We start from the raw sequence: 15173 nt of genomic DNA, 5'->3' as shown, positions 1-15173 counted from the left end.
ACAATTGGACATTGAGACAGGAATTGGCAAAGTTTTGTAATAGCCGCCAAGATGACTGGGATGTCTTACTCCCTCCACTGTTGCTGGCCTATAGAACAGCAGAGAATGAAGCCACTGGATGCACTCCAACAAAGCTGATGTTTGGTCGCGAACTTCGGTTGCCAGTGGATCTGATAACAGGATGTCCACCTTACGAAGAGTTGCCTGAAAATGTGTCAGAGTTCGTGAAAGTGTTACCTGAAAGGATAGACAATATTCACCATCAAGTGCGTTCAAACTTGAAAATGTCTGCTGATTCCATGAAGCTAAAACACTAAAAAGGTCTATTTTCTTATACAAATAGCTTTACACACACACACACACATAATACTGTGTATTTCTGTAAATGTTTAAATATATACACACATAGGAAAGCAACTAGAAAATAATTGTGTCAGTAGTATGATAGTAACCTGTTTTTATTAGATAGTGAGCATTAAAAACATTATTACAAAAATGGTATGCTAACATTACAAGCCTATGTTTGCATAATTGTTTTTTTGGATCCCCTTGTCCTCCACCCTGGATTCAGTAGGATTTTTCATTTTGATGTGGTTTAATGTTTTCTAGTACCTCCAACATAACTAAGTTCTGCAGAGCACAGCCTGAATTTTACTTTTTTGGTCTCCCGTCTTATCAGTTTCATATCAATTTATTGTATCTCTACACAGTGGGAGGTTATGTTGGCAATTTGTCCAAAAAAGTGATAAAACTATGAGTTTTGATATTAAAATGCTCAATTTGGAAAACTTGATAATTGTTTTTTGTTTTGTTTATTTAAGTATATATATAATTTATAACCATAATTCCATGTATTTTCTTGTGACAGTTGCACATTCAGTTTAATAGTAATATCTATTTGTTAAATGTTTAATTTCTTAGTAATGTGAATAATTATAGTGATAAATGAAGTTGTTCAAAACTGAGTGGCAGCTTGACATGTTTTTACAAATGTAAGGTTAACTTGAAATATAAATCTTGCTATTTGCCATTAATACCACATAACAAAAGTAGGAAGTAAACAACAAAAGAACTTCTGAGTAACCCTTACTTTCTTGATATTTCACTTGTAAATTTTTAGCAATTAATAAATTAAGCAAAATTCAAAATGTTTGACACTTGGTTAATGTTTAGACTCTTAACATTTGTAATTTTAAAATTCCTGTTGGTGACTCTTTCTGTTGTGATTTATTAGGAAGACATTGCATGAAAATTGTTACTTTAATATATGAGATTCTTCTAGTTCTTTTTTTTTTAATGTTTTACAAGATTCTAAACAGACCTAATGTGCTCTGTTACTTTAATAGATCAGATTCTTCTAGTTCTTTTTTCATGTTTTACAAGTTGTCAAACATGGTTTTGGATACAGCACTCTGTCAGTGTTCCTGGGCACATCTTTAACAACCTTAATTTCTTATCTATTGTACTTAAGTTGTGCCTCGACTTGTTGAGGACTCTTTGCTGCCTGATGTTTTCTCCTTAGAGGTATAACGATGTGTTATTTCAAGATAAGATACGCATTGCAATATGTGATTTATGATGTGATAGATGATACAATATCAGTTGACTTGAGCATGGCAACAAGCTAAGTGCAGTCAGTTTATTATGTGTGATGAGTGAATTATGACCTGGCCATTTGCGGTAAACTTGATTTTATAATTCTAAGTACATTGAGCAACATACCAGTTGAATTAGTTACTAACCAAAAATTTGAAATGACATTTCAATGCATAGGTCATCACTACTGGGATGCCAGAGGGGAACATTATTCATTGGCTTTTGTTTTAGTGGGGCCAAGTTTATCTTTACATATGGAGCAAATGATTGGGTATGTTGGTAGGCAAGTACACATGCTCTTCATGGGTGGCTCATACTGACAGGCTCATGTGCTGTGGGATGTATGCTACAGTGGTCACAGTATGATACATCTATTGTGAGGAAACATATTTTGATATATTGATGCACTGGTGAATTGTTACAACAATAGTTATAATCTGATCAGTGTGTGAAAAATCTGGGCAAATGTCTTGCATAGTCTCCATCATTAAATAGTTAAGGGACAGTCCATGGGAATTTACATTTACAACTTTGTATCTCCTGCAAGAATCATGTGGATGTGGACATGATCACAACCATCTGTATATATCATGCTTTCCTTCTTTGCTGGATTCAACAGTGCCAAGGAGATGGCTTGTATCATGCCATGATTGGGGCTTATTGTCAAACTGATGCCTCACACAAAGCAAAGACATTCTGTATATTATGCCACTCATGACTCACACATGGCAAAGGGACTTTGTATATCTGTGACATGTAACATACCATGCATTTTCTGCTTACTGCATAGTATAGGAAATTTCAGAATCTTTCATTTAGTCTGATTCTATGCAGTTTTTGTATAAACACATATTCCAGAAAACTTTTAAACTAGTTTCATTCTATATTACTTTGTGTCTTTATTGTTCTTTTAGAGATAATACCTTCTCTGCCCAAGAAAATATCACAGCAACTTCACTGACTGAATGTAATGTTTCTGATTACTTGTATTCACGTCCTTTAAGCCAGTAGATGATATCTAGAAGTTACAACTTTGACTATGTTGTACGAGAATGACTGTTTTAATAATTTAGTTGGTATGGGTAAATCTGACATTTCCTGTTAATCCTATCGCCACGGGTATCCTTTGCTGAGAATGACACAAGGTTTTAATGTCTTACATTCAAATTTTTATTAAACTACTTTTTGTTTATGTTATGACAGTTAGAATAGCATATAATCTTAGCTAATAATATATATTTTAATAGTATATAAGTTTTCCATAGTGTGACACACATGACACATTTTCTCTTGGCATCTTGTCTCCTCTATTTTATCCACCACCCCTTGGAAAAGTATGAAATTAAATGCAGATGACTCACTATAAAATCGTCATTGCTCAGACAAGTCATATTTTTTATAGTCTTCAATTTTGTTTGGTTACAGAACCATCAAATAGAAAATCAAACACATTCTGCCACACCCACCTGTCACATCATTTCTTTCAGGATTTGTTAATAGTTCTCTCTTACATTTAATTATATATAACCTATAACCAATAGAAAGTCAAGGTTTTCATTTATCAAATGAAACTTTATGTTCTGAATAGTTAAATGTCAGTTTCATTCACAGTACCAACATCGTTCTCATGGGAAAGTTGACAACTATCTTGGATGAACTTGTAACAACTCTTCTCACATAGTTAGAAAGCCAGAAAAATTTTGTGAGGTAAGGAAATTTGTCTACTTTTTGCATATTATTAATCTATATTGTTTGGTGCATTATTTAGTTAAATAAAAACTGTTAAGTGCATTATTATCATTAGTATATAATGATTAGGGTTAACTCTTTTTTTAAGATCGACGGCAAGAAAAAAGAAATTTGGTTAAGTATTTTATTTCTTGTTTTTCATGTTTATTCTTTATGTCTAATTATAAGAGTAAGTAAAATGTAAAAACAGGGATCTTTTTAGGTTAGTTACGATTAGATTAGGTAAAATAAATAATAATAATATAATAAAAATGTTTTACGAAGCACACATGCAAGCAACTCGTAGTAGCTCATGGACAATGTAATTCGTTAGCATAACATGAGCTTCACATTCCTCTAGTGCTTTACAACTTATAATGGTGTGGATATTAGTTAGACATGGTTCAAAGGGCAATAAAACAATAAAATTTAATTATAAATAGATGTATACTGTTACGAACTTAGAGCCACTTAGGATAAACGAATGTAGTTTCATGTTAGAATTTGAAGTCATTCTAGAAAGAAAAATAGGGTAATTTAGATTTATTTTGATTTGTTTTTGGTGGTTACGAGGTCGGTCAAATTGACCAATTCTGTTTTGAGATAGGGTAGAGAAAATAACAGATACACTATAAAGTTTTACTGAAAAAAATGTTTGAAATACATTTAAGAGGTTTTAGGGATTACACACAGGAAATTTCATATTTTTGAAATGAGTATTTTTAATTTTAACATGAAAATTACTTTGCACACAGACTATTCAAAACAAGTACTCAATATATTCTTGGACAAATCTTTATTTTGTTAAAAATATTTTACTTTGTATGTGAAGGACTTATAATATTAACCGAAAGACTGCCAAATTTTGTGGAAGATATACACACTATATTGAAAGTTAGAAGTATTAAATCTGTGAAAACTAAATGAGTACAAAGAGATCATGTGGTTGGTCAAATTGATCAATCCCGTGTTGAGACAGTTAAATAAGGAGCATTTGATTAACACAGTTCTATTTGGTCTTCAACTTGAGTCAGGTGATGTAAAGATGTCTTACTGGATGAAAACTGCCTACTGACTCTAGTCCAGTAGAACATGTGAGGGCCCCATGCAAGTATGCACACTGTTTTTGTTTGCTTTTCACTATCAGTAAAGATTGTTTTACACTTTAAATCATATGTCCTATCTGTTTCTTCTCTTAGCTTAAAAGTGAATCAGCTTAGCTAAATTCAGACTTATTCTGTAATTATTCTGCATGAATCTCCCTTTATAAAGTGGAACTACCTGACACTCCTTGTAAAAATCAGTTAATCTGAGAATACCGCATTAGGCTTTTCTTTCTTGTTTAAGTTATTTTCTGTCTCTAGTTCTGTTGCAGTCCTCTTCACTTTTCAAGTTTGGGGATCTTAGCTTCTTGGCAATCCAATGGTATGGTAGAGTGTTTATGCCTAGAATTATCAATGGGTGCCCCTACTTGATTTTTGAACAATTTTTTCTGAACTATTTAAATGAAGGTGCTATTTAATACTTCAGTTTGATAAAATCACACATGTGTTGGGTAATTGATTGTTATTAGTTAATCTTAAGGAATAAGTCAAATTATTTTAAGTACTGATCTACAATAAAGACATGAATTACTAAAAGATTCAAAAAATTTAATCGAAGTAATCTTCTAACTTACTCTGTATAGATATCAACTGAATCAAGAAGATGTTAGAAGTACAAGAAAAGAGAGACCAAAAGAATCATCAACTAGATGCAGTACTGGTAGGAGTTTTGCAGAATGCAAGTCTACATGTAAACCTGTCTTTCAGTCTACTGATGGGAATAGTACCCTTCCTCGCTCTCTTATGTGTCCAGTTTCTTCTGCTTTCTTGTGTTCTGATCTATCCTCACCTGTTTGTTCTGTGGTTTTATCTGCACAGGTATTTTGAAAGTTTGGTGGAAACTGTTATTGGTCTGTTTTGTTGCATGTTTGTGGATAGAACACAATGCTTTTATGTGTTAATGGGTATATTTTATTGCTAAAAATCTATTTTGTTTTTACCATACAAGCATCTAAAGCAGGTTTGGAAAGCCATTCAGTTTTATATTAATTGTCTGATTCATGGTTATTTTCAAATACTTTCATTCAAGCTTTTAAACATGCATATGTATATATATATTTAACTTTAATCATAGTTACTGTGGTCATCTTCAAGAAGTTTTGGAAATTATGGTTATCTGCTTACTTCCAGTTGCTTCACAGTAGTCACTTTTATACACACACTGTAATATTCTAAAATATGTGAAAGCAATCTCGCCTGACTGGGACTTGAATCTAGGATCCATTACTCTCAGTGGTGCTTTAAAACCCATACTTTGTACGTTGGGCTCCCACGGCTTCATATCCCAGTCAGATAACTTGATTCATCTAGTTCAGTAAAGTTTAAACATTTTAATAGAAAAACAATAAAATATTAACGAAAGAGCTTTATTTGTTGATTTATGTTATTTTCTTAAGTTCGTACAGGTTATGTCGTTCAGCTAACACCGTCAGCTAATTGTAACTTTACATACCTTTCTTTATCTTTACAAGTTGCATAGACATGAGCTATATCAAGACACAGACAAGACCTCCATTTAGTACAGAAAATTCTATCATTGACTTTATTTTTTATAATACTCCACTTTTTTCTGCAGGGTTGCTTGATTTAAGTGATAAAAAACACAGCTAGTAGGTGGTTAAAAGATTGTTTTGTTTGCAAATGACAATTGTTTGTCATAATAGGGATTAAATTCATTAGGTGAATAATTAACTTCATTTTGCCTTTAAGAAAAACTTATTCTTGGATATTGGATATAACTTTAGATACATGTGTATTTTCTTTAAGAATGCTTCGTTTATATTAAGAAAATGATTTTTTTCCTATTTATATCCATACATTTCTCATTCAACATTGTTTAATCTGATATTACATTTCACTAGAGGGTAAATATTTTGTTAATATGGTATTCCAAAGAGAACACCATGGTCCACCAACCTCGTAAGGCAGATGAAAATGTGGTAATTAAAAACATTTGGGAATAAAGTAAAAATCAAAATGAAATAAATATCTGTTTCTTATGTTTTTTTTATTATCTTGTAAACTCTAAACAATTTTACTCATGTTTATATTGCATTGTATGATTTCAATTACTAGAAATTTTTTATAGTATTTCCAGGTTATTGGGCAATTATACTTTATTATAAAAAAAACATGTTTATTTACAGGACAAGGGACAAAATATTTAAACCCTAATCAAAATATACATAGCTAAGTTTAATCCCTAACTTTTACAAAATTTTCAGAGCCATAGTTAATATGTGAGGGTGATTTCTTAAAAATGTTATGATAGAAAACTATAATTTTTATCTTATTTATTTATAGTTACGAAACACTAAGAAGTGATTTTTCCACCAAAACACTCAATTGGCAAAGAGAAAAAAAGCAGTAGTTTGTTCTTTCTGCATTATGTGATCTGATGTAATGTTACATTATTATTTAGTGAATGTTTTTATGGAGGTATATTAGCAGTTATCTCATAAGTAACACAAATATTAATATTTACAATAGCAATAATATCCTCTTCTCACAGAAAATTACTAAAATTTTCTACTTTAATAAAAACTTTAAACAATCAGTTTAACAATTATAAGAATATATCAAATGGTTAGCCATTAATAGCATTAATGAGAGAAAGTAATTATATTTGAAACATACAAAAACTCCAAATAAATATGTATACAAATCTTGCATTACTTGGCAGTTGGGGTCTACAAGGCAAACAGTCAAATGCCAGTGAAATGACCACCACTTGAACATACTTGTATGTTGATGCTTACATAATGAGATTTCTGAGGTATAAAATTAACTTGCTCACTGGAAGTGACCCTGTTCAGTTATTACTTGCTGTTAGTGAGAGGGTAACCATTAATTTCCAAACCTTTTGTAGCCTTAAGGGGCAGTATAACCTCACCAGTTAGAAAGTCTTAATATTTAGTCATTATGATATTACAGCACAGCCTATATGATACGACAGGCATGAACTGATAAAGAAATCATAGTTTATTTTAATGATGCCAAAAACTAATAGGATACTTAATATATATATATATATATATATTTATATGTAAGTTATATATATGTATAACAGTGTAAAAGGTGTAGGTTTTGTTATGATATATGTATTTTTATGAGCTATATTTTTAATGTTGTAATTAAAATATCAGTTAGAAAGACCTGCTGGTCTTAATGATGACGTTAAAATCAGAAGGCTTAAAAAGATAGGCCTAGAACATGTAGAAAAGTTGAAGGATGTGACATAAGGTGTTCTAACACATTCAAAACTAGATTATAAATGACTTTCTGTGAAGTGTTTCTAAGTTAGCTAGAGATTGGGTTGAAAAATAGTCAAGGATATGGTTAAGAGAGTATGGAATTATTTGAAGATAGTGAACCAGTCAGTGTGTTGGCTATTGCAGTTACTTTGTACAAGTAAATTCACTTGTTTTACTTTAGTTAACATCTTTTGCAACTTCTGGCAGTGTACAAGTATTTAAGTTTGTAGAAATGTTAAAGGAGAAAATAAAGTTATTTATTATTGTTATATGGATTGGAAGTTTGAGTTATTTTTGACAAATAATTTAAAGGAATCTGCCAATGAAAGAACATTGTCACAACATTGGTGTCAGAAGTGGGAGTATTATTTTGGTAAAAATAAAATAGAACTTTTGACAAAACTTCAACTGTTGAAGATGATGACAATGGGGTATTTTACAGGAAATTAAAAGAAAAACAAGAAAAAAGATATAAAAAATAAAATAAAAGAAGACCAGGAAGAGTGGGACAGAAAATTAGAAGAATGTGACAGGAATTTAATAAAAGAAAGAGACCTATTATGTAAAGAAGAGTTGAAATCAAAAATAAATGTAACTAAAGACAAGATCAATGAAGCTATAGGGAACTTACAGAGATTATAGCAATAACATTGAAGAAGTTTGAAAAGATTGAAGTAGTACAAAAAGACATGAACAGGGTAAAGAAAGACATCAACGAGGTAGAAAAAACATCAGTAACAGAATAAAATATCGAAAATTAATTATTAATTACGAAGATTAAACCAGTCATATCTCTTTCCACAATGGTTCAGGAGTTCCAGCCTGGAAGGTCATTTGTTACAAAATATTTAATAGGAGAACTTATTTAGTATACACCTATTACCACTACTGCTGTTACCAACTATTACTGAAGGACCTTCCAGGACTGCTTCAGACATGACATTACCAAATCCAATTCCAGAGTTTAGCTGGTCAACTCAACATCTGCCAATTAAGAAACCAACAAACTATGAAAGGAAGTTACTAAGCTCAGTTTGAAATCATTTCTAGAGTGAACAGGTGGAATAGTGAATAAGTGATTCATCTTGCTGTCCATTTAAAAGAACCAGCTATGACAAATTAAGTAACCTTCCAGCTGAGAACCATAACCATCAAACATTGGTAACTGCCTTATCCAACAGATTTGGAGTGTTGCACTAGAAAGAAATATCTAAAGCAAAGTTCCAGAACAGTGTACAGAGGAAAGAAGAGACCTTAGATGAACTTATGAAAGACTGAGAAGCTTGCTTAATTATCTTACACAAATTCTCCTTGTGAAATTATGGATTTTTTGGCATGTGAGCAATTTATAGGTACTGTAATATATGAGAATTTGACTGAAGCAATATATGTGTACATTCTTAAAGAAAGCTATGCATTAAGATTGGAAATGAACTAATAAAAGCATCAAATATAAGCTACAGGGATACCATACATATACTGTAGTACTGAAACATCAACAGCTGTTATCAAGTAAAGGAGGCAGAGCCCAATCAGATTAAACAAACAACGCCGAGCTAATGAGACATAAAGGGACCAGGAATTGCTTAGTTGAATTTATGAGGGGAAATTCAGCTTAAAATACTTATTTGCTGTAAATGAGAAAAGTTCATTATTTAAGGTAAATTGTTATTAGTTCATAAGCTTATTTTTGGGAAGCCTTGCAGAATGCTGATTATCATTGGTTCCACAGCTACAATTATTGTTCCTTATTTTCAAATCAAGGCTGGGAAATTGTTTCCAGAGATGAAGAAAGAAGGTAGATTGATGCAAAGAGCAGGTGTACATAAGATTCCAGCAAAAGGGAAGTTGAAAGTTACCTTATTTTAGGATGCTTCTCTGTGCCTCATGATGTGTGGGTAATGGACATTGAAGCAGAGTGAATTTTGGGAACTGATTTCAGGTAGAGACACGAATTTGAGTTCAGGCTAGCTTCAGTTTCATAGTCTGACCAAGAAATCCCTGTGCACTACATTGCAATTACTACAGCAGAGGTTGAACATTCAGTAGAAACAGGGATTTGGGTCTTTGTACAAACAAAGAAGTGAGAAACTCATATCAAGAGTTAATAGCATTAATTCTTCATCTATTGACTGGGGCACATTGTAACCAAATACTCCCAGCATGGTATGAGGGATTGATTGTTGGAAAACTGTCCTGGATGTGAAAAAAAATTGTCATACATGACTTTATCCAGAAAAGACTTAAATCAACTTGTATTAAAGTGCTGATAAAACTAGATTCCATCAAGGTGACATTGTGTGGCTGAGAAGTTTTTGTCAAGAGAGAGAGGACAAACTCCAAATTAGATGTTTGGGGTGGTGGTGATACAAGCCAAAGGTCATTGACCATGATTGTCTTTGGAAGTATGTTGGCAAGAGAATGGCCAACTAGGTGACTTCAGAGAAGAACTTGTCAGCAAAATCTTAATCTGTGGAGGAGCCTGAAGCTCCTGACAATACTGCTTCCAGAGGATCATCAAGGATGGAGCCATCAGTAAATTCATCTGAACACCTACTCAGGAAAAACTCCACCAATGACAGAATGGCTAGTGATAACAAAAATGAAGACACTGTCCTTTTACCATGGGTCACAAAAGAGAAAATCAGCAAAAAAGATTTGGTGAATGAACAATTTAGTGTAGTGCTTGATTTTATTTTAACTTTTTGTATTAGAATTATTCCAGGGACTTCACCATCTAGGAATGGGGCAGTGTTATAAGCTATATTTTTCATGATGTAACTTAAATGTTAGTTAGAGGGAACTGCAGGTCTTAATGATAATGTCAAAATCAGAAGGTTTAGTGAGCTGAGTTTGTAGAAACATTCAGGGATGTAACATAGTGTTCTAGTGCATTTGAAGCTAGATTATAAATATGACATTTCTTGAAGTGCTGTTGGGTTAATTACAGAGTGAGTTGAAAGATAATCAATGATACAGCTAAGATCGTGTGGAGTTATTTGAAGGTAAAGAGGGAACCACTTGGTGTGGTAGCTATGGTGGTTACTTTGCACAAGTAAACTAATTTTTTTTATGTTTGTTAATGTCACTTGTAGGCCTACAGCAATGTACAAATTTGTGGAAACATTAAAGGAACTTTACTGGAAGTTTGAATTATTTTCACTAGATAAATTATAAGAACCTGCCAATGTAAGAACATCATAAAAATATTCTTCCTAGAGCTGGAGGTCAAACTTTCTTGGGCTTTTACTGTTGACCAAAGCAATGTAATAATATTGTTGCATTAATTTAAATATGTTTGTTGATGTAGGTCTGAAACTTTCTGAAAATTCTGGGGAATTAAGCTGTCTACCTTTTTAAGCTTAGAGAGAAAGAAAATGATTAGAGTTTAAAGTTTGAGGGTAGTATTCACTTATTACGTCAGAAAACATAACTGTTTTTATTAAGCCAACATTTTGCCATTACAGCTTCATCAGGGGAAATGACACTTGCTAACTGATTTTAGGCTTATACAAAAACTTTCAAAATAATTCAAGTATACATAACAAGGTGAACTTAAAGCAAGAGTATATAAACTTTACTGTTGTAAAATTCTTGTACATATAGCCAACATAAGGAATGAGACATTAGATTGTGAAATTGAAAGTACATGTAAACAGACAAAATTATACTATTGAAAGCACACAAAATATGTTATTATATTACTATAATGTAAAAAATAATGATGGTGAATTTTTGTTTAACTGATGCTTATTCTCTGAAATTAATAGGGTTTCTTTGTATTTTATATCTAGAAAACTGTGGTAGTGGATGAGAATATTTGCTGTTATGGAACAGTCGGTGTCAGTGATAACATATCAGGGCTCATGCTTAATTTTGTTTTTCTTAGGAAGGCAGCCGGGCTCCAAAAACATGCATTTTCAGGGGCCTGCAAGTAGTTTTAGGGACCAATCCTACAGCTCATTGTAAAAGGTACTCTAAAGTGGAAGTTATCAGAAAAAATCTCTGAATGAAATAGTGGATGTTACATAAATTGAAAGGAAACCTAAGGATATCAACATATCTCAATTTATTTTATTTTGAACTCGTATTTCATGGAAAAGAACAAGTCAAACCATTTCATTGTTGTTCAGACCACTTAAACTATTTTTATTTCATATATGATCTGTAATTTCTCTCTAAAGCATGGTATAACGGCAACTTTTTGTTCTATATTAAGTTCTCAGGATGATACCCCATGTGGCTCCCTGTTAGTACTGCACTGTGTATTAGCTCATTGTTTGGGTAGGTCGCTGAAAGAGCGCATGACAACAGAGCAGTTGGGAATTTGGAATGTCCCATTACTTTCCAATAGGGGGGTTTTGTCAGTTGTTTGAATTCTGCATATCACTGTCAGAGTTGTTACTGTAAGTTGAAAGTGGTAAACGTATATACAAATATTTACAAAATAACTAACGTATTGGACAGCTATGGAACATTCCATTTCATCATTTATCAGTCATGTTATTTATGAATCTAATCAAAAAACACCTTAGGTGTGAAAAAAAGGTGCAGCCAAGAAAGGATTGAGTATGCAACTTAAAGAATGAAATCAAAGTTGGTGGCCAAACTGGTAGCTACACTTATAGCATTTATAAGACATTTACAGCAAATATTCATTTATTAGCTAACCAGGACAACTTGCGGCATGATGGCAGGTAAAAAAAAAATGTGCAGCCTAGCTAACTAATGAATGAACATTTGCTGTAAAGTTCTTATCAATGCTATAAGTGTAGCTATCAGTTTAGCCACCAATTTTGATTTCATTTCCTTAAGTTGCACTCTATCCTTTTTTGGCCACACCTGTTTTTTTTCACAGCTAAGGTGTTTTTGATTAGATATCATGACTTTTTATCAATACACACCAACAAATCACAGCAAGGAAGAAAGTGATGTTTGTTAGTAATCAACATTAGCTTTAGGATCGCAACCCTATTATTTGGAACAGACCTATACTTTACAGTATCAGCCAGATTCTTTAAAATATATGGTAGTAGTTTTTCCTCTCTAAAACAGTGTTAATAACTTCCTTTATAGGAACACCGTGGAATCTAGATTAACAGTTTCTTGTCATCACTCGCATGTACTAGGTACAGCCATATCGAGCATCATTATTTACGCTGATTGCTTAAGCTAATATCACATGATGCTAAATGCTCTTGTAATTAGTAGAAGTTCATAAAATTTAGCAAACTTGTGCTTAAAATTTGGCATTGAATAATAACCATCCACCCATATGATTCTTTGAAAAACTTGAGCTACAAACTGCTAATCTAGTTTGCTTGGTGTAATTAATACTTGTGTATCTGCATGTTCTTTCACCATATAGTTAAGTTGTTCTAACTCAACTTTCATCAATCTGAAGGGCGAAAAATTAAAAATGGCCCACTTTTACTATTAAGTGAATTTGTAGTAAAAATTTTAGACTGATAGCTCATGTGATTTTTTTGCATAGGTGAGCACAAATATTTTGGTCAAAATTGAACAGTTTTTGTTAAGTAACTTTGCATGTGTGGCTTATATTTACACAAAATGAGACTCATAATTGTAAGTTGTAAAGATCTATCTGTGTAATAAATTTAAAAAAAATCCATAAAAGTTAAGTATGTTTTTCTATTAAATAAAGTTTCTGTACTTCTGGTGTGAAAAACAAAATGAAGAAACTAAATCAAAATTGGAGATTTATATCTCATGTATTTCTTAATAGATTGCCTTCAAATTTGGTATGTGAAGTGAGGGTCCAGTAGAGCACATCACTGAAAATATGTGTTAGTTTCGATTACCACAGTCCGAGCTACAGAAAGTGGAAAATCGCTAAACTATGACTTCTGTTAATAACACACAGTCTGTCCTGTAGATTATTTTGTCTACACAACACAATACCGTGTGTCTTGATATGCATAATTCCAAGAGGCTGTTTTCAAGTTAGTTGTGGCTTGACAAACATGATTGCTGATTGGTTGGATAATTTTCAGTTGAGAAAAACTAGGTATTTTGGGTTTTTCAAGTAGGAATTAAATGTTGAGAAACAAGAATCATGAAGGTAGGCAATTGTTGTAACAGACTGCCTGTTGCACCTGTAACTAACAGGGGAGCGTATATATCTTTATCAACAGTAAAAGCTAATATTTTGTGATGAAAGTATGTGTCTCGAGTCAGGAGGTGAAAAATTGTAAATAATTCTACCAGCATGATGTGGGTCTTCTTTATCATAATGCATTTCAAGTTGTCATTTTTTTTTCTTTGGTTGGAATGACCATTATATACTCAATAAAAATACAATTAAGAGCATTTTTTAATAAGTCCAATTAAAAAAAAAATCTTTGAACAACCTGTAAATAGGTTCCTATTTGAGTTTTGGTTGGAATACTTCGTTTGGATTAGAAAGTGGTTTAGTTCAAAATGTGCAGATTGATAGCAAAAGTCTTCAAACTTATGGTTGAAGTGAATGATGAATTTAGGCAAGGAACCTCAACAATTTGTTTGTTTCTCACAATTTGGGAAGGTCCATTCATGATTTTTCATAAGTTCTGCTTGGTTAAGAAATGCTTAGATCAATTTATGTGGAGTCAAACTTTTAATGGTTCTTTCAATTTTAAGGGGCCACACAGGCTACCTAGCAGACACTTTTATGGGTCTGATGGGATTTTTGGGGGCCATTGGCTGTAGTACCCCACTAATTTCAAGCCCAGCATATTTATTAACAGAATGTCCAGCCATAACACTGACTTTATTGTTTAAAGTGTACAGGGCTTGAAAGTGTTTGTTATGTCTATCTTTAATAGTTCTGCCTGTTTCATTAATATATACAGAACCACAAAGTCAACATGTCAAACTGTTTACTACATTCTTGTGGTTACAGTTTTCTCTTAAACATATTTACAACCTGCACATTTATCTGCAGGTTTATTGAATGCTTTAGGTTTAAATTATGTTCTTACTAGCTTAATATTCAAAGTTCTACATGTTTCCTCTGTAACTCTGAGACAAGACCTGATTGTCTGCATGTACCGATGAAGCCATACTGGTGAAATGTTTGGCATAAATAAAAGCAGAGAAAGTACCACATTGTGAGTAGTAAATACTACTTGGCTATGCATATGGGTATAATAGCTAGTACTTACCTTGATAGGACGTGATAATGTAAAAAAAAAATTTTCTTTTGTTTAGAACTTTTTATCTATCTATGATTATAAAAGTACTTGGTTTTAAATGGCTTAGTGATGATGCTTTTAGCAAATATGAAAAAATCAATTGTTTGCTAAAAGGATATTATTTAAATTCTAAGAACAAAGATAAACTTTTATTGGTGATATAGGAAGTCCCATAATATACATACCTCCTCTCACATTTACAGCTATTACTCGACTCTCAGGGTTTCTTCCTTTGCCCATCTAAGCATTGGTCTGATTTTTTCTCGCTTGCTCCAGTCTTTTATACCCCATTTAATTGC

The 15173-nt window shown here is 32.4% G+C and overlaps 1 protein-coding gene across 5 annotated transcripts in view; it reads left to right on the top strand.

Moving 5' to 3' along the window:
• The window catches only part of LOC111085687, an 81586-nt gene that overhangs the window by 12941 nt on the left and 53472 nt on the right, over positions 1-15173 (top strand). The window contains exons 2-3 of one of the 5 annotated variants that reach the window (XM_022385466.1): positions 3208-3303; positions 5012-5088. In XM_022385466.1, coding sequence (XP_022241174.1) covers positions 5032-5088 — 57 coding nt within the window. In that variant the 5' untranslated portion in view covers positions 3208-3303; positions 5012-5031. Of the gene's footprint in view, positions 1-3207; positions 3304-4234; positions 4436-5011; positions 5247-15173 lie in introns of those variants that run through there. The other 4 variants (XM_022385465.1, XM_022385468.1, XM_022385464.1 and 1 more) reach the window with 4 other exon arrangements.

The sequence above is a fragment of the Limulus polyphemus genome, unplaced genomic scaffold, assembly GCF_000517525.1.
Source record: "Limulus polyphemus unplaced genomic scaffold, Limulus_polyphemus-2.1.2 Scaffold554, whole genome shotgun sequence".
NCBI lineage: Eukaryota > Metazoa > Arthropoda > Merostomata > Xiphosura > Limulidae > Limulus > Limulus polyphemus.
The sequence above is the reverse complement of the archived record's forward strand: the minus strand, read 5'-3'. Positions and strand labels throughout refer to the sequence as shown.